The sequence below is a fragment of the Ambystoma mexicanum genome, chromosome 7p (assembly GCF_040938575.1).
Source record: "Ambystoma mexicanum isolate Mex_15411 chromosome 7p, UKY_AmexF1_1, whole genome shotgun sequence".
NCBI lineage: Eukaryota > Metazoa > Chordata > Amphibia > Caudata > Ambystomatidae > Ambystoma > Ambystoma mexicanum.
Genome location: NC_090939.1, coordinates 858910592 through 858931351, shown reverse-complemented (window position 1 = coordinate 858931351; position 20760 = coordinate 858910592). Strand labels below are relative to the sequence as shown.

General features: G+C 43.6%; 1 protein-coding gene across 3 annotated transcripts in view; it reads left to right on the top strand.

Annotated features, from left to right (window-relative positions):
* Nucleotides 1-20397, top strand: part of LOC138526375 (arylsulfatase D-like) — a 344213-nt gene extending 323816 nt beyond the window's left edge. For all 3 annotated transcript variants that reach the window (XM_069637044.1, XM_069637046.1, XM_069637047.1), the window contains one exon: nucleotides 6519-20397. In XM_069637044.1, coding sequence (XP_069493145.1) covers nucleotides 6519-6889 — 371 coding nt within the window. In that variant the 3' untranslated portion in view covers nucleotides 6890-20397. The remainder of the gene's footprint in view (nucleotides 1-6518) is intronic.
* The last annotated feature ends 363 nt before the right edge of the window (nucleotides 20398-20760 follow it).

The window sequence follows — 20760 nt, the reverse complement described above, 5'->3', positions numbered from 1 at the left end:
CGGCTGTATATACTTGTGAGGTGAGACAGGGTTTTAGGGATTGTAATTTAGAATGCAACAATTCAAAGTCATGCTTCAGTGTACTTTTTTGGGGTGATAAAAGCTGTGTTGTCTCCATATGTTTAGTAAAAATGATGTACGCTCACTCCTTGGATTCCCTTCATAAGCCTTGTACTGCAAGAAAATCTACCTTCTTCAGCATCAAATCTTCGTCATCCTCCATGATATTTTTGTCACCAAGCCTGCTCTACTGGCTCCCCTTCGTGTACCCATCATCACGTTCTGACACCATGATTTCCCTGACTCTTGTCTTTCCCTCTGCTCTCTGAATCAGAGTTCCTCAAACGCCCAACTTCCTCCACAAGTTCAGGATCTCTAATAGCAATCCTCCATCTTCATAAAATTAGCATCCCTGCTTCTACCCTAGAAGTAGCAGCCTCTGAACGTTTGGCTTGCTTCTTGAATCATCATCCACTCTTCAAACACGCTTGTATCGCACCACTCCTGAAAGATCCTTCTGTAGACCCAGCACTTGTTAAAATCTAATGCTCAATCTCCACCCACCCATTCCTGACTAAAAGTCTTGAAAAAATGGTAACAAGCTAACTCTAATTCTAAATTATAGTCAACAGCCCCCTCATACCTATCAAGTCACATGCTTTTGGCAGTTGTTACCTGCCATGTAAGCAGCTCTCTGACCCGCCAAGCCCCTTACATGCCTGTATCAGTAAATTGGCTTTCACATGCCAAAAACTAAATTGGGTGTTTTCACCTGCCCAGGGTCCACAAAAGGTTGAGAGCTGTGCCCCTAGATGACAATCTTGCTGGCTTCAGCCTCCTCTTCACAGTAGAGTTTTTCACTACCTCAGTCGTGGACAACGTCGGCAGCATTTGACATTGTTGACAATGACTCCCTTCTCTCTGTTGCCTCCACTTTTTACTCTGGGTACAGTCGCTTCTTGGATTAGCTCCTTTCTCACATCTAGATCCCAGGTGGTTATGCTCCACCCTTTCAACTGAAAACCTTAATGTTTAGCTTGTGGCATTCTTCAAGACCCTTCGTTCTCCCTACTCATATTCATCATGTACCTACACTCGCTGCCCCCTCATTCGCTCATTCAGCCTCACCTTTTACTCCTGTACCAATTACAATGACCTGATCGTAATTAGAATGGACAAGGATCTAGACTCTAATTCCAATACACGGCTGAATGTGCTACAGTTGGCTCAAGCGTAACAGCGACAGGAATGAGGTGCTTATCGCAATGCACACCTTTCAGTCCCAGCCTTCACTTATCTACCGTACCTCCCCCGGCTTTGTCCCTGCTCCATTCAAATCATTCAGTCTAAAACCTTCGCATTCATCTTGAGCTATGCTCTAATTCATTGCAAAATAAATGATGTTAGGAGCTCATGATTCATCTACCTTAACACCATTAAGAAAATACTCAATTTCTTTGCATTTCTGCACAAAGACTCTTGTAAATTCCCTCCTATTACCCAGAATGGACTATGGAGGCAGTCTTATTCTCAGGAAAGGTAAAGCCTTGTCCTCTCTCCTTGCCCCTCCAGCCCCTCCCCCTCTGCTTGCTTGCAGTTGCCAAATGTATCAAATGCAAGCCTGACTGCAAATGTAGGTTTTTATGGCATACCAAGCATTCACCCAACTACTTAGGCCAAACTTCCATCACCTCAGTACACCAACACTCCTCTCCACTCAGAAACCTGCCCACTTCTACACACTGTCTCCTCGCCACTCCTCGCATGAACACATCACTCTATTGAGGTTGATTCTTGACTATCATCACTTTGAATCTGTAGAACCGCCTTCCAGTTGAGATTCTGCCCATCCCTGGTCACCTTACCCTCTGCAGAACCTTAAAGATTTGACTTGCACATTAGTAATTGTCCTGCTCTTTGCAGAGCCTCCATTGACAAGAGACCATTTTGGGGGTGAATGTTGTGCTTTACAAGTTCTATAATACCAAAGTAAGTAGATATTGCTATGTTATTTGTGCCCACCCCATGACGACTTATGAAAGGGCAATCACGTGCTGGGCATCCAATTACATAAAAAGCATTATAGTTGTAAGGCTGGTGTGCGCTGGGCCATAGAATTATAGCTTCACATGCAGTTGTCTGGGGCACTGCTCCAGCAACGGCCTTTGTGTGGACTTTATCAGCCCCATTACCCTCATCAATTCTTGGGACGCTTAGAGGCCAATGGCTTGTGCACTGGTATACACACTTAGAGGAGCAATCTCAGTGACTGTTCTGAATGTATGCACATATGCATACGCGAACTATACTTAGCTGTTCCAATGGGCCATTCTGGGCCGCTGCCAGACACTCAACCACACTCCCCTCATATATAGCAGTGCATGTCAGGGTATAGCTGCAATAAAAGGTTCCGTTAGCATCCATTATAATGACATCAGTCATGCAAACTGTAGATTGCTCACATATCTCCGAAGCAAGTGCTTAACTATTCAAACAATCTCATATACGGGTGTGGGAAGCGGACCTATTATTTTTGAGGCTTTTCAACTGTTTACAAGGGACCCTCACAACCTTTCCCATAATGGAAGGTAGGCTCAGACATGATCCTTTTAGGCATTTAAAATATGTACAATCATGGCATGAACCACTACTGTCCACTAGCCATGTCCACCATCAATATGATAGCAGAAAGAGATACAAAGAACTGACACACAGTGGCATGTTAAGATTCAGATTTTAAGAACACCGAACACTGGGCTTTATGTCATATAAAGTAACATCTTCAGTCGCCCTTTATGATTGACAGCAAAGAATGCTTCCATATAATGCATGTCAAAATAACATGTGGCTACTCCGGAGTTAGTTCATCAACATTTGCTTTGCGCGATAAATCTTATTAAACAAATAATAATAATTAGACAAAGGTATATTTATATGTTATTCTTTATACATTTTCTACACCATGGAACCTACCCACATGCTAAATTTTAGGTTTGTAGCATGTTGGAAAATATGTTGAACATTTCGAACGGACACACACACATATCCAAGCGTTGCAGACTGCTTAAAAAACTAAATTAGAACAATTTATATGTTATACTCTACATTGTCTACACCAGGTAGCCTACCGACATGCCAAATTTTAGGTTTGTAGCATGTTGGGAAGTATTCTGAACATTTCGAACAGACCAGACACACACACCTATCTAAGCATCGCAGACTGATGTAAAAAAAAAAAAAACGTACAAAAAAATTGAACTCAGAAAAATGTACATTTTATACATTTGACATTGTCTACACGGTGGAACCTACTCACATGCCAAATGTCAGGTTTATAGCATGTTGGGAAATATGCTGAACATTTCGAACAGACACACACACATATCCACAAATGTCCCTTTTATATATAGAGATTACATAAAACATAAAAACAATCATAATAAATAAAATGCCTTTTTTCCTGAAATAATCAATCACATAAATGCACAGATGTCAAGGTATCATCATCTTCTCAGATAAACGATTATCTATTAAAATACTTCACAAGTGAATGTCGGTGCATGTCATAAGTTAAAGTATATGCCTGGTCGTCATAAAATCCCTGCCACAATGCTTTCCTCTGATAGAACACCCTTCAAAGGAAGAACAAGAACGCCCAATTTGCTAATGCAAGTGAGCTAAGAGAAATAACCCAACGTGACACTGTCTAATATTCTGCTCTTTCAGTATTATGATTATTATCCTAGCTGTTATTTCACTTGTGTAGCAAAACAACAGAAAACAGTTCTTGTCTAAACTGTGTTAATAAAGAAAGTCCAAACATATTTCTCCATCAATTGAGTCCACCACATACGAACTACAGAAGTAAGATGCAAACAGTCAAAACCTAGTCAGGTTATGGGAGCTCTGTCATTGAGAAAATACACATCGAATTCATGCGGTTGTATTCTGTGTGGTATGGTTTTAATTTCTTGAGCTCTCGTAGGTGGTACATTCAGTTCTTTCATATCTCTTCCCTCCTTCGCTAGGATTTTAATAGGATATTAGTTTTCCGACAGTTGGCTTTATTAATTGTTTGAAAATGTCAATATTGCAAGAAGACATTTGCCTCTGCAAATCAGGCCCATAATCCTTAGCTGCTGAAACTTTGTGTTTCACCCACGGCATGAATATAACAGTTGGGTGGGCTCATAAATCGGTCACTCAGTTCTCTAAGTAAATAGGTATTAATATTAAGGCCCATTTCCTTGTGTGTCCCACATGTGGGAACTGATGGTGGAAGAACCAAACAGGTTTAAGTAATTTGTTTTGCCACATTTGGAAGATTTCTTTAGCAATAGTCCAACATTAAGCCACATACATCTTGATCAGCACTCCCTAGTGAGCTCAGAGCAGAACCGAACCGCCTCATCTTTCGCAAAACCCTCAAAACGACTCTGTTCAGCTAACTCCTCAGGCTCACCTAACTCACCAAGCAGAAACTGTAACATTGCCCCTCTGCTTCCCAGGTAACCGCTAAACTAAGCATGTAATTAACTTTACTGTATCTATTGTAACCAATATGCATACTATGTCCTGTAACCACTAAGATAAGCTGCTACATTGTAACCACCAAGCGAAGCTGCTGCCTGTAACCGCTATGTACACCTCTGGCCTGTAACCAGCAGGTTCTTCATGTAACAGCGCCACAATGCCTAAGGGCTGCTGTGCGTTCTATAGATGTTAATAAATAAATAAATCAGAGGCGCAATGAGTCGGCTTTGCATTTTTCCGAAAAGAAATAGACTCTTCCCCTCGTTTGGCCCATTTTCAGTGATGGTTAATCCCAGGCAATTATATGTAGACACTGTAGGGATAGTCTGGCTGCTAGACCTAAAACAACACAAAGGGCCTCATTACGAGTCCGGCGGTAACCGCGGCGGTAAAACCGACTGGTTACCGCCGGACTCGTATTACCATTCGGCCTCCGTGATTCCCGGAATTACCGGGGCATTACAACCCCGGTTTTCCGGGAATCACGGAGGCGGAATGGTGTTAATCCCCATTCCCATTGAGTCCTGTTGGACTCAATGGGAATGGGGATCATGGAAACACCGACAGCATCTTGTAATGCTGCCGGTGTTTCCTCGTCCGCCTGCAGGCGGGCGGTGTTAAACCCGCCAGGTCAGACCTGGCGGGAACATCACCTCCCTCTCGCCTGTAGGAGTTGTGATCGCCGGCATGGAAACAACGGTGGCGGCGGGTTTACCGCCACCGTTGTTTCCATACCGGGCGATTTGTAATGAGGCCCAAACTCTCTATGTTGCACTAAATGAGCCTAATTTATTTTTAAGTAGCATGATATTGCTCTGAAAAAATACACTTTGCACCGCTCTGTGCATTAGGCCCGGTTCAACGCGTTTGTTGGCAGTGCAAAGTCACTTTGCACCGCGCTAAACATTCCATGAATTAGGCCCAAAGAGTTTGTGCAATGAATCGTCTCCATAAGCTAATGGGCAGGGGGGGTTGAGCCGTTATCTAATAAAGGATCATTTGTCCTCACTCCAACTAGATGTTTATACAGAGCATTTGTGAAACGGTTGGGCTAGGCAACCATCTCTTCTCACCACTGGAAAAAGGCTTTGTGTCCCTTTTTTCACATGTAACCCTTTCTAAAAGGGACTCTTGCCCAGTGCGGGAAGCCTTGAGGAATCTCTAAACCAGAGTTACCCTGACGGTTTTTCTTCGCGGTGCAGAAAATACAGCAGCCTGTCTGCATGATCAGCATCCTTATGCCAGCAGAGAAGGTTGTGCCTGCATATTTTGTGGCGGTTTAATAAGCAGGTGCCATCCAAAGGGATCTGTTGTAATGATGGAAACCATACATTTTGATTGCAGCCGCCATTAATAATCTTTGGCACGTGTGTATTGCTGTAATCCATTTGAATACACAGCATGAATTAGTAACAGGTGGGAGAACCTCTGGTGTGGTCATATGTTCATGTGTCAATTGCCTCATGGGGTTAGTCAAGAAAATATTGGAGAAAGGGTCCGGCTCTTTCTGCCTTATTCTCCAGCACAATTAAAATGAGTCTGCTAGCCATTGGACCATATCAAGAGCCTCTGCATTGAAATAATGTTTTAACAAAAAGGTGAAATACCTCCCTGTGTTGCCAACCTGCTGATTCTATTGGGCGTGCTACTGTGGTTTTGCATTTTCCCACAAATGTAATTAATTTTCGATAAATGTTTAATGTAATGAATGAACTTGGAGCATCCCAAACACACAAGTCAAGGAAATCATGTTTTAGGGTTCAAAGTAATGTTGATAACTTTTTTTTTAAACGTTCCTCTTTTTTTGCTAGTTTTCTTCTTGAGATTTAAATGAGTGATTTTAGTTTTTTGAGAGGAGATCTGTCTCATATAACCTGGATGTACCATTAACAGTTGTTATATGTATCTAGGTCACGCTGTAATTCATTTGTTCCATTAAAGATGTTTTCCATTATAGATAACATGTTTTGTCCCTTCTCTGTCAGTTGGTGCTATATGGAAGGCTCATTATGTGACTCCAGTGTTCCATCCGGAAGGAGCCGGTGCCTGCTATGGGAGAAGACTGTGCTCGTGTTATGGCGATTCTGTCAACCATCATAATCCTCCATTGTTGTTTGATCTCGCAAGTGATCCTAGAGAAGACGTACCTCTCTCACCCGACACCGAGCCGCAGTTCAAAGCAGTCGTTAGCAGAATTGACAGAGCAGTGGAAGAGCATCGAAAGACACTGGCCGTCGTCCCTCTGCAGTTCTCTCAGCCCAACAATATATGGAAGCCATGGCTGCAGCCATGTTGCGGGACATTTCCGTTTTGCTTCTGTGATAAGGAGGAGGGTGACCCACATGCCACATTATGAAAAGTAAAAATGATGTTGAATCGAAAATATCTAAAGGTGAAACTATTCAGCTCATCCTGAAGTATTAGAATGTGAAAAAACCTCAGCACTCAGCGAGCAGCATATTGGAACTCAACTGTTTTGGTCGAGCCCTAGAACTCCAATAACAAGACTCCTCAAGGAACCCCAAATCACCTCTCCTTTCCCCAACTAACCAACTCACCTCTGTGAAAAAACCTCAGCACTCAGCGAGCAGCATATTGGAACTCAACTGTTTTGGTCGAGCCCTAGAACTCCAATAACAGGACTCCTCAAGGAACCCCAAATCACCTCTCCTTTCCCCAACTAGCCAACTCACCTCTTAATCCTCTATCGCCCTTTCAGCACACACAAAAACCCCTGTCTACATGCTGTCTTCATGCATATTAGCACCACCCTAGCCACATTAACCTCAGGGAGCCTTTAAGAGCTCAGTGCACGGTCGACCGCATCTTAATCACTATCACATACCCACCTAGCCTGCTTCACACCAGCAGCTCTCTCGCTGAACCACCAATGCCATCTAATAGATCTTGGATTATTCGGTCCGGATAAAACATGCACCCAAGTGCCACCAGCAAAAACCACAAGGAACCATAATGGCAGTCGGGACATGCATATTTCCGGTCCGCATTCATCAACAGCACAGGTTTGAACCTCCCTCTCCCCCTGCCCCACTAATCCCCTGCCCTCTTTTCTTACAGAGCCACAAACAGTGAGTGAGGCCGCGCAATGGCAGAGATGTGCTGCACAAGACCACATTATCATAGATTAGGTGCAATCCAGATCATGTCCATCATTCAACACAATTACAAAAAGGATTTTGCTGCAATCTACTTGTTTTTGGGGGTTGGCTCTAGGAGGGGTGGGCCGAGGTGCTGTCTGTAATGGCCAGGTGGTTTATGAGATCTTATTGAAAGACAGGTGTGCAGGATCATCTTTGCGTTTTTGTCCCATTTGCCCCAGCCTCTCTGCAGGCTTTTTTTTCTCAGCTGCACTGTCCCACTAGCTGAGAGAAATGTACTATGGGCTTAGGTTTCAGGCCTCTGAATCATGTTCTGGGAGATATCGAGAGCAACCAATTCTGTCACCTGTCACCTGCAGCAGCCATCGGAGCACATAAGAGTCAAAGTGCAGCTTGGGGTACTGGGGAATCAAGGAGTCATGCCTCTGAGCCAAAGGTTTATTACCCATAATTACTGTTCCCCCCTTCACATGTTATAGTAGCTATTGCCCATGTCCGAGACAAGAGTCATTCATTCGGTCCCATGTTATCTGGTCTATGTGGGCTTTGTTGGTGGGCTGTTTCGCCTTCTTTTCCCAACCCTCTTTCAACATATGAAGGACATCCCGTGGTTGTCTTTTGTGCAGTAAAACAAAATGTGTGACCCTAGCGGCTGCTTGGGGTTTTTCCACAGGGTAACCAAGCCCAGTGGAGCAACACAAACTAATTATTCCCATCCTCTGCTACCACTTACTATTTACACATTCGTGTGCGTTTGATTAAATCTCTCCACCAGTCCCCCTGTTTATCGTCGGTGTATGGGGTTTTAATATAGAGCAGCTTCTTGATCTCCCCCAAGACATCAGACATAAAGCTTGACCTTTGGTCGGTGAGAATCTCTTTGGGAAATCTCATCCAAATGAAATAGACTGCTAAGGGGCTCATTTTGCAAGTCCCCATAAATTGCATGGATGGAGCAAAAGAAAGTGTGCACTCTCATGCACGCATTCACACTCCCTTACAGGAAATGAATTGTTGCTTTGGACAAGAGTGTAACTAACATGAAAGTCCCGGCAGACCTTTACCATTTTTACCAAACTGATTTGTAAATGCCTTGCGCCATTTAAGTGCATTGCAAGATACATTTACATGAACAGGTTCAAAAAGGTGTCAGATTGCATAGAATTCCAGAGCATATTCGCCAGAATCAAAATAAGATGCCACTGGAGTTGTATCCATATTTACATGCTGTATATATCTATATGTTCTGTAGCGATGTGTGGCAGGATTGCAAATTGCAATCTGTGCTCCCCCCTACCCTTATCAAACAAATTCAAATCATCAGGCGTGGTAATGGAGATGTTAAAACAAGCATACACCTTGGTTGGATGTAAGGCTTTTACTGCTCCTTACCACTACAAACGATTCTACAATGAGGCCCTGAATGTAGCAGGATATGCTTGGAGATGTTCACTTAGAGGAAAAGGGTCCCGGGGTATCTTGTAGCATAGTCAATCACTAGCAATGTATATCCGTTCCCTACTCTTGAGGGGTTTGAGAGTTAAATAATTTCTCGTCCAATGCAAGAAAAGGGTACATCAATAATGTGTATGGGTTGTAGAGGGACCCTAGGAATATCTGCTAGTGAGGGTTTCTTCCACATGGGACAATTTGTACAGTATTCCAGGGCACAAATATAGGCACAGTACTTGGTCCTGGGTGTTGGTCACACCTCAGACCCCCCACAGTGAGATGTGAGGGAACCATTTACTTAGGGGAACTTGGAATGGTTTGAGTACCAGAACGTAGGTTCTCCATCCCTCTTTGTGGTGTTTTCAGCACTATTTAATAACTCTTGCCCTTAAACAAAATAGTGACTTTGAATGTCCTGTCCCTTAACCCTTGTAGAAGCTTTAGAGGGCCGGGCAACTCCTCTCGATAGGCGCAAGCTCAGGAGACATCTGTGGTCTTTCACCAGCTCCAAATCAGTTTTTGTGTCCTCGTGGGGATGTGTGGAACCAAACCCCTGTTCAGCTATTCCAATGGGTGGTAGTTTGGGAACCTCCAGTAAGGTTCGTTTGAAGATGAATTCACAAATTTGCTAGGTTATAGGGTTCTCTTTTTGTACTGAGCTGGTTTGGTAGCCATAGTTAACCGTATGGTTCTGGTCCACTACCCCAGCTCCTACATTAATGCAACTGTTAGTATCCAGCCCAGATAAGGACACCAGCGTTGCATAGGTATCCCTCAAGACTAGGATGCAGAGGCTGGTCCTCAATATGGCTGATCCCCTGCAGGGATGATAGTGTCCAAGACATTGAGAATATTTCATGTGGCCCCAAGTCGGCCCTGTTTAGTAGCTTGGCTTCAGGTGATAAGTACCTTCAAATGTTGATTTTTATGGGTATGAATCTTGGGCCAGTTCTGGGCATCCCACTCTAACACCATGCTGTGATGGGGTTGAGACTGCAGAACACACAACACATAGGAAGGTTTCAACACCTTTTATCTCTTACTGGGAGCGTGTTGGAGGAAAGTACATTGAATGATGAACCAATGCAAAAGGGAAACTCTAAGGCAAAAGTGGGAGGAAGGAAGGATACATCAAGTTCAATTAAGGGCTAGTATAAAAGGACATAATGTCCTGAGACCAATGTCTTACCCCTAACCTAAACCACAAGTTTGTGGAATGTCTACGCCCAGGAAAGTATCCTTCAGATAACTCACAGTCTAAGGGTAGTTTAAATGCCTCTGCACACTTCTTTGTTTGTCAGACAATTCCATTATCATGTAGTCCAGAATGCTGTAGCCTTGAAATGCATATGGGGCAAGACATGTATCATACCCCGCTTGCCCATGGTTTTCTCCATGGTAGGACTTTCTACCCCCTACCTAGGTGTTTGTTAGGGTGTAGTAATAATAACCCCTCAGACAAAGGTTTCATCAAGATGCAAACACCATTAGTTGGCATTGGAGGCTTTTTAATTACCACCAGAATCTGGGCGTGGGCCCCAAGCAGGTTTCTCTTTGAAAGGCACGGTACCTGCCCAACCTCTGGGCCTAGACTCCTTGCAGGCTCTTTAATCTTGTCATTTCTCCATGCCTGGCCTGTTCTACATGGGAGTTCATTTGGATTAGCCACCTTGTGGCTACTTGACATACTCGCTTGGTGAATGCAGTTTTTGATTCTCCAGCTGTTCTCCTCAACTCATGGTCTGGAGTGTCATCCAAACATTCTCAAAGTCAGGAGACAGCTGACTCTTTTTTTCTAGTTGAGAACTCTCACAAGTTGTCCCAAAAGGAGTTTCAATTGATGGGCACATTTTCTACTTACTAGGTTTACTCAGGACAGCCTATGCCCTAATGTTTCCACATCCTCTCCAAGTGTCTGGCCTCTAGTTTCACTTGATATATGCTTTTTTGGCCCATGCTCCTGTTTTAGTTGGCCTGCTGATCCCGTATTCCAGCTCTCATGTTCAAAAGTGAGTTTGATTCTCTATTTTAATCATCCGTGTGCTGAGCGTGTATGCTCGATCTGCACGTTTTCACTTGTTGCTTGAGATCCTTGCTGAGACTTGCAAACTCAACATGCGCTGTTTACCAAGTTCCACTCCACACAAAGAGCTGTGAATGGGGTCTGAAATGCTTGTCAAATCACCACGTATGTCACATGCACGTTCAATGTTTTCTGGGGATGCCTTTATAATAGATTTCTTCTCCTGGGAAGTAGTGTTGACACCTGAACACAACACTAGACCCTCCTTTTCTCAAAAGACCTATTTCTAATTCTGTTGTAGTTTATACAGCACCTTTTACCATTCTTATAGTCTCAATGCGCTGGTGGTGGGAACGCCCTCAAGAACCGAAGTCCAGAGTGTTGGAGGTCACAGAGAACGATTAGAATGCATGTGTGCATTTGGATGGAATGAGGGTTTTTCCATGGACTGGACATCTGTAGGACTTTTGGCAGGTCTAAGGGAGGACTGTGGAGCAGTGGAGAATGCTATATGTACTTACTTCAGGGACACTTCAATTAGCTGGTAACTTCCGCTTGCTCACATAATGCCTCTGTTCCTCTCAGTGGGTGATGTACATGTGACATTGTCAGAAGCTGCAGAGTGGGTGTATTACCTTGAAATAGTATACCCATCTTAAGTTAGATCTATATGTGCAGTTTAAGCTCAATGTGCCACCTACACTATGAAATGGGGTCAATAAAACTCTTTTGGCCTCATCATGAGTTGGGCGATAGCCCTTAAATGCGGCGGTAACGTTAATACGTCGCATTTAAGGGCTCACCCTAACACGAACTGGGCGCTAAATGGGCTGTTTTACCTCCAGCTTTTCAGCGTAAATACCGCCGGCTGTGTTAGCGCGCAGTATTGGTGCCGAAAATTCCCCTTTGGATCCAATGAACTCAATGGAGATTTACCGTTAATGCCCAACCCGTGATCCGGCGGTAATACCGCCGGACATGTTGGCACTAACGCTATTACAGTTGGGCAGTATTACAGACGGGATACCGGCCAACTCGTGATGAGGCCCATGTCAAGCATGTGTTTACTTGAGAACATTGGCCCATTTTTAAAGTTTGAATACCTTACTAAGCAGAGGAAATATAGGTTTGTTCCATCCGTCCCTAAGGGGTCTGAGAGTGCATTTGTTCAGGAAAGCTATTCCAGCCTCAATCTATGGCGATGGATTATATACAATTTGCAGTTGCTAACTACACAGTATTGGCATGGAAAAAACACCTAGTATACATAAAGTTTGAACAAATAATTTATTTATTTCTGGTTCAATGGCCACCACGCAAGTTTATGGTTCTGGTTCCAGAGCCTGCCTGTCACGCTCCGACCTACCAAATGTTTGTATGCTTCACACTGACCCAAACATTCCTCCCTTGCATTTTCAGGGTTCCTGATATGATATGATATGGCATTTATAACGCACATATACACAAGTACTTAAAGGCGCGACTAGGCAAGGGAGAGGCAACACAGAGACAACAATCTTACTAGGCCAGGTGACATTGAGATTGCACAAGTACAGGGGAGGGTAAAGTACATGGGGAATGGGGAAGGAGCAGTGCAGTACATAGGATAACAGTAAAAATAATAAAACAATAAATACATAAATAAAAAATGTGGCCAGCTGGAGGCGTCAAGTGCTGGAAGGGAGCTGTAGGGATACAGAAACAGCCCCCGATTGCCAGGGTTGCCATGGGGGCAGTGCAGGTGTGCAACTGGCAGGGAGGGGACCTGGGCCCGAGATCAGAGAGTAGCCAGGTAACCAGTGCAGTTTCAGTTTTAGCCAGGCGATCAGCAGGGGTGAGAAGGAGAGAAGGCAGAAGCAAAGAGGAAGGTCTTGAGGTGCTTCCAGAACCGGAGATGGTGTTCCTCAAGTTTCCGAGAGGCAGGGAGGCTGTTCCAGAGAGAGGCCCCAGCCGAAGAAAGAGATCTACCACCAACTTGTTGCTTGGAGAAGCGACTGACCCTGAGGGAGTTGGAGGCAGATGAGCGAAGAGCTCGAGAAGGAAGCTATTTAGGAAGAAAGAGTGGAAGGTATTGAGGCCCCAGGCCCCAGAAGGCCTTATGGACAATGCAGAGGGCTTTGAGCCAGTGCAGAGATTTCAGTCCTGGAGAGATACGATCCCTGGGCTTGAGGCCAAGGACAAGTCTCTCAGTCCTGTTTTGGAGGAGCTGCAGAGGGCAGAGAGTAGAGGCAGGCACATTTAGAAAGAGGCGGTTGCAGTAGTCCAGCCTAGAGAGAACCAGAGATCTGGAGACAGTGAGCTTCTGCGGGAAGGAGAGGAAAGGAAGAATACCGCTGAGGAGGTGGAGCTGGTAGTGTGACTTCTTAGAGACGTCAGAGATATGAGGAGAGAAGGAGAGTGTGGAGTCGAAGATGACCCCAAGGCTTTTAGCCTCACAGGTGGGAGCAGGAAGAGGGCCAAGAGAGGTCAGCCAGAGAGTGACAAGAAAGGAGGGAGCATGTGTGCCGATGAGGATAAACGCAGTCTTACTGCATATTCTCTCACGCTCAAATCCTCCACACCTCCCACACCTCACCATCCCATGTGCTATCTCCCTTGCCTTTCCCTCGCTTACAGCCCCACCTCCCTGTGTATCGCTTCCCCACTCACTCTTACTGTCTGTGTTTGCCCTACAGAGTGACATCCTGCAGAGGATGTTTGCCTGCCCAACGGCCTACGTGCCTACAACGATGCTGGCGTAGATGAAAGACAGAAATTGGATGATACTGCCTGGATTTACCCAGGAGAACCGACTACAAGAGTTACAGCACATAATGCATTGCAACTCCAAAGATTGACTCTGCTGCCAATGCCTTGAAAAAGTGCCCATGACTTGTAACATGTGTAACATGTGTCTGCCGTTTAATTAAAAAAATTGCATCTTTCAAGAATTACTGATATTAGTTCCTCAACTTTACAAACATGTTTTTTAGCCACAAATGAACATCTAGTAATACAATAATTGTCCCCAAGAGCACGCTTGGCCAGCTTAATCCTGCTGATGTTCGATTTCCTTCAGCCTTGTCTAACCTTATACATATGTTTTAAGTGTTTTGAAGATGGATGAAATATAATTCTGTACGAGCTCCTGCTTGGGACTAGAATAGGAAAAATGCTTATCCTGGGGAATACTTGATATTGTTCCACTGTTTAGACACACATTTACTAATTGATTCTTTAAAATAGATGACATTCTTTTTAATGTATTTTTCCTCATGCACTTGTCATAGTTATCGGCTGAATGTAGCATATATTTTGAATAAAGGCTTGAATTTAACTCAATAATACCCAGTGGATGACATGCAACACGTAAAGTGGATCCTTAGTTCTATCGGAAGTGAGTGAAGGGATTCCAAGGCTGTAGTAATCTGATATTGGTTCATTATGGTTATGGTCCGTCTCGCTGCTCAGTTCTCGAAGCCCCAAATTCACATACAAAAACTGTGACTAAACTCTCCTCCCTCACGCCCTGCAATATTCCCAACCCGGAGGTTAAAGCCCATCACCAGTTAACCCTTGGTAGTCCTTCTCAGGCGAGTGAAGCTTGCGGGACGACCATGAATTCTGCTTTTCCTGACCCGAACTTTGGTCTCAATAAGGAAATAATTATCCCCAAGCAAAGTTGTTCTCGTTCAGATGTAAAAACCGTAAATAACAATATCTCATCTGAACCCCTGAATGCTCTTCGATCACCAATTTGTACATCTCACTTGATCACAGACCCTGCTCAAAGCCCCCCCTCTTCCAGACCCTGAAAGCCTAAAAAAAGTATTTTTTGGCTGAACCCTTGGGCGCCATTCAACCACAGACCCTTAAATGTGCCTTGCTCAATACCAGGTCCCTCAACAAATATGCCTCTGACATTCATGATTACATCTTGGAGTTAGATCTGGACATACTCCTCCCAATAGAAACCTGGGTCACTAATACAAGTGGCTCCATGATATCTTTGGCTACTCCTGATGGATATTCTATCACCTGTCAGAACCGGGCATTAGGACATGGTGGGGTGTCACAATTATTGCTAAAAAAAACCTAAAACCTTTTTAGTCACCTAGCTCTTGTCGAAACAGTGAGATTTTACATTTTCCAAATGACCCCTACCCTTTGGAGCTGTGTGAACCGCGTCCTAGTTTATTGCCCCCCTATGCACATGCCTAATTTCAACTCCGATCTCGTATCACTCCTTAGAGATTTGAATGGTCCTAATTGCTCAACTTTACTGGCCGGCGATTTCAATCAATGGATAAATAATGACATAATTAAAGAAGCCAAGCGTTAGTCTCAGCCTTAAATAACATTGACTTCCTTCTACCTAATCATAACTCTACTACACATCAAGGCAATATCCTTGACTGGATTGTTGCTAGGAACCCTAATGTCCATATTAGTAGCACAACCCCATGTTTATGGACAGACCATTATGCAATTGATTTTAAAATTCTGTTGCAAGGTCCACCATTAAAAACAACCCATTAACAAAAGCCATTAGTCGCAACTTTAACAAAGTTGGTTCTAAAGATCTGCAGACCTGCATTGATCAGGCCATACTCTCCTCTAAGGATTTGGATTCACCCACATCATTAGTTAAGATTTTTAAGTCTTGTTGTGGAAGGTATGCTCAATAAAGTGGCTCCACTCAGACTCAAATTAGAGAGAATATTGGCCACCACAAATGGTTCACACAAGAAGTGGGCCTCCTGAAAAAAGATAAAAGAAAGGCAGAGGCCGGTGGCTGAAAGATGCCTCTGACATTAACAAGAGCACTTGGAAGTCTTGCGACAAAGTCTACCGGGGAGCAAAACATAGTACGAAAAAACCTTTTGAGATACTTAAGCTCTTGGAGAAACCAAAAGCTCAACGAAAAACTGTCATCCCCTCTGACCTAGACTGTGCTCAAGTCCAGCTTGCCTTTGAAGATAAGATCTCAAAAGCTTGTGACAAGATTAAGACCTCTCTGTCTAAACAGAAATCAGACTTTACCTTTATTATAAAACCCCCAAAGGTGGAGCAGCAGCATTTTGACTTCCACACCATTTCCATTCTTGATTTGATTAAACTTCTATCCACGATGCATCCACTGTCTTGCCCTGAAAATATCATTCCCCATAAACCTATCCTTGGCAATAAGGAGATCTTCCTTCCCTTTTCTTGCCTCCTTGTCCTTGTTCTGTAGTCCTTTTTTGTGTAGGATCCATGTTATTTTCTGCCCAGGAGTCCATGTGGGACTCCTGGCAGTGCAGCTCTTCCTTTTTGGTTTTGTATACAGACCCTTGGGATACCCTTATGACACCCATGGGTGGGAGTACAACCCTGTACCCCTAGTGTTATGTTTTCGGGCACCTGTGTGTGGCCCACAGAGCAGGGTATGGGCTGGTCCAGCCCCATGCTGAATTTGACAGGTGCTCTGAGTATCCTCCAATTTGGGATACCCAGGTCCTGCCATTGGAATCAGTTGATTAATGAAATGAGACAAGAGGGCCCCCGTGGCCTCTTGCTTTCTGTTGCCTGTTACCTTGTTTTTCCCAAAGTCTTGGGAAGGCTTGACTTTGTCCCTTCCCCCTGACTGGTTTTTGGGTGGACGTTCCATATATGGTATTGTGGGGAAGTCCAGGCAAGACTGGCTAGACCCTTCCCAATGACGGTATGTTATGGGTACACCCTTGGAGTGGGACCTGGGTGAATGGAGTGTTTGACCAATATGCATTTCATGTTATGGGTGTCTGGTTTCCGGTATGTGACACAAAGACTGAGACAGCCCTGCCTCAAACTGGTAGGAATGCAGTGTGGAGTGCTGCATGGCTGGGTACTTGTCACAATCTACATTCCTTGTTGTGAGGGTCTGGATGGAGAAGAATGGCCTGAATGCAATGTGAGCCTGATTGGCTGCCTGCCTGCCTGAATACCCTTTGAATGATTGGTTGCCTGAGTGTGACCCAGCAGAGTGAATGAGAGACCAAACAGTATATATGGGACCTCTCACTGATGGAAATTGTTCAGAAGCTGAAGTTGATACTTAATGCTTAACCTTGAAGTCCACTGGAAGAAGAAGAATTGCTGCTGCTGTCCTTCGCCAATCTGAAAGCTGCTGTGCCTTCAAGGAACTGATCCAAGAGAGGACCTGGCTGGGAGACCTCTTTCCGAGCTACAGGGACCATCATGTACCAGCTAACCTTTGCCAAAGCGCTCTGGAAGTCAGTCCTCGAAAGGCTGCCGACCGGAGATGGGGACCGCTGCCGAATCACAAAGCGAAGCGCCCGGACATTGAAGTCCATCCCCGTCGACGATGCCGCAACGCTCCATTGCCTAAGAACACTTTGAAAAAAGGACTCCCTCGCTCATCACCGACGACCGCTGTGTCCCGCCGGAGAAAGCCAAGGCCGCCAACGCGCTGAGGAGAATCCACAGCTGGGTTTCCCGCCACCCGAACACCATAAAGACGCTGATGACCCACCGCCCTTGCTGGGCCAAAGTTCTTCAGTAACTCTTTGTGGCAGCGAACTATGGTTGTCGAGGTGCCCCGCACGCCTCATCTTCGCAGAACGTCCACGACCGATCGTCGACTAGCACCGCCAGGACCGAAGCCGCTGCCACGGCACCTTTGTTCACCATTTCCTCATGGGATTTCGACGATCCGTGGCTCCTGCCTTACAGGGAGCCGCTCAAGAAGGATCTGTCGATGACCCAACGTTGAACTATGCTATTCCAGGTACATTGGGATGGTACAACTTTTATAGAAGGAGATAAGACTCTATTAGACAATATATGCACTGGGCTTGTGTTATAGCTTTATTTACAGGTTGCCCAGGTTGGGGGGGGGCGGGGGCCTCACACCAAATTGTGTCTAGGTAAACGGGACACAGCCTTCTGCCAATCATCTAACAACCTGTTTTCTTCCTAAATCTATGTTTGATACCTTTCGCTATATTGATTTATATGTTATTTGAACTGTCTACAGTTGATGCATTTTAATTGAATCAGAGTAACAGTGGTACCACATAGAAACTGTATATATTTACCATTTTAGAAATGCCGGAGCCCAAAGTATGTTATTGTGATTGTGTACATAACATGAACCTTATTTATATAAAAACTGTGTTTTCACTGATATAGGGAGTGGATATTCCTTTGTGGATGCTTGGGGACTACACTGTACTTAGGAACCAGCCTGCATCACCTCCTGGGAGCTAAGCCTTGATTGCTCATCCATTGCTACCAACAATAGAGAATCTCAGCTGGGGTCCTCTGTGCCTCGACTTCGCCATATAGGGAGCAGGAGTACAGATACCCCACTAAAGTCTTTACAACCAGGTCTAGACCCTTTGGATACTGGTAATCTGAGACCTATTATCAATTGCAACATTCTACTGAAGATCTTGGATAAGGTTGCTACAACACAATTTCAGGAATTTGTGGAGGCGTCAGACATGCATCATACTAGGCAATCTTGCTTTAGGCCTCTACATAGTACCAAAACTACCCTATTAGATCTTCAAACCCATTTGTTAAGTATTATGGATAGGGTTTTTGACACCAAGGGCTCTTATCTTTATAACTGGTGTGCTTGGCGACTCCTCCAAGTTGACTTATAAATGATCTCAAAGATTCTTGTCTATCAATTGTTGCTTATCATCAGTTATTCACACGCTTGTTGCGTCTCAATGGAGTATAGCAGCGAAAATCCAAGACCGCTCAAAACTAAAGTGAGGACAAATACTCGAGGAGACCATGTGCCAAGTTGAGTTTCATCAGTAACTATTTAAGGATATATCAAAAAAGTGCCACTCTGATGACAAGTGTTTCGGCGGTTTGCCTTTATCAAATCTGGGTTTATTGCTTTTTGTATGAGTTCAAAACAATTTGTGACGGATGATGGCACTCTGGCAAAAATACTAGTTACTGTATTTATAGTAAAATTAAATAAGATAAAAGCTCCTTTAATTGTTATTTTCTAATTAGCTCATTCTTTCAAGTACTTAGTACTTATTGTTAATAATATTCTATTCTATTTTATATATTTTAGATTATTTCCTCCCGATAGTGAACAGTCCGATATATTCCCCATTTCTCAGATAAGTGAATAAATGTTCTAACACTACTCATATTGCAATAGTAGTCTCTTGTGTGTAATTAAACTGTTGGTATAAACATGTTATTTACTATATCTACTTGTGTCTGTATGTTTAGTATGATTCACTTTATTCTTATTGCATATAAGATCCCGGCTTGATCTTGAGGTATTTCTCTTCTATTATAGTTGCTTAATAGAAGCCTATGTTAATAGTGGTGATTGATAAATGGTATAGATACAGCAAACAGTTCAGTAACCCATTGATACATTTGCTTACATTTGTGCGTATTGACTTGCAAACATTTCCCGGATTGCCAGTGTTGCCATAATTCTTGGGTTAATGTAGCACCTTATAAATTATAACAAAAACATTCATTACATTAATCAAGCATTATACCAACCCTGTTCTCAAAAATAGGTGCCATGTCTTCTTGCTCTTAACAATGAGTATAATCGATTTGCTTATAACAATGGGGTACATTTCAACCATAATAGACATGCTTGAGTTTATCTTCATTTTCCTTATTCATTCCACATGTAATATGGGATCTTATAAGGGTGTTTTGAAAAAGAAAGAATTTTAGGGACAATCAGTTTTAAAGAAAAGATACCATCTCATTATCTGAATTGAGACCAGTGAGAGTTGTGTCTAAGCTTGAGCTTGTCTAAGAGTTTTTTCTCTGTCACCACTTCTTCTTTCAAGAGCAATTTTCTGAAGTCCAATACATTTTAAATCCGTCTTATTGTCCATTTGGTGTACTTGTTGCCAATGGTATGCTATAGGGAGCTTAGAATCTTGACTCCCTATTTTAGATAAGTGTTCACTTATTCTAACTCGCAGCTCTCGTTTTATGCTTCCAATATAAAGTTTATGACATTTACATGTAATGCCATATATCACATACTGCGTCCTGCAATTAATTACTTCTCTGATTGTTAATGTTTTGCCATTGATGTCGGTGAAAGTACTTGTCTTCTCATGTGCACATGGTGCATGTCCCACATTTCCTAAATCCAGCGTTGTCCTGCTGTAACCACTGACTTTGTTCCTAAGTGTATTTGCTCTTTTGAAGATGCTTGCATATGCTTTGTGCGTGATGTAATGGATTCATAAAAAACAACAAAAAGATTTTGTTGGTTTTGAACTCATACAAAAAGCAATAAGCCAAGATTTGATAAAGGCAAACCGCCGAAACACGTGTCATCAGAGACACCCTTTTTTGACGTATCATTAGATATTTACTGATGAAACTCAACTTGGCGCATTTTCTCCTCGAGTATTTGTCCTCACTTTATTATGGATAGCGGACAACCTGGTATCTTGATACTTTTAGACCTATCAGTGGCCTTTGAATTGCTGGATCATCAACGCTTGCTCCACACCATCAGCAAGGTGGGACTATGCAATCAGAGTTCAATTGACTGGGTACAATCCTTTTTGTCCCATCGGATGTCCAGAGTTTGCTGGGGTGAAGCGTCCTCATCTCAAGCTCCCATCACCTGTTGTGTTCCGCAGGGAGCCT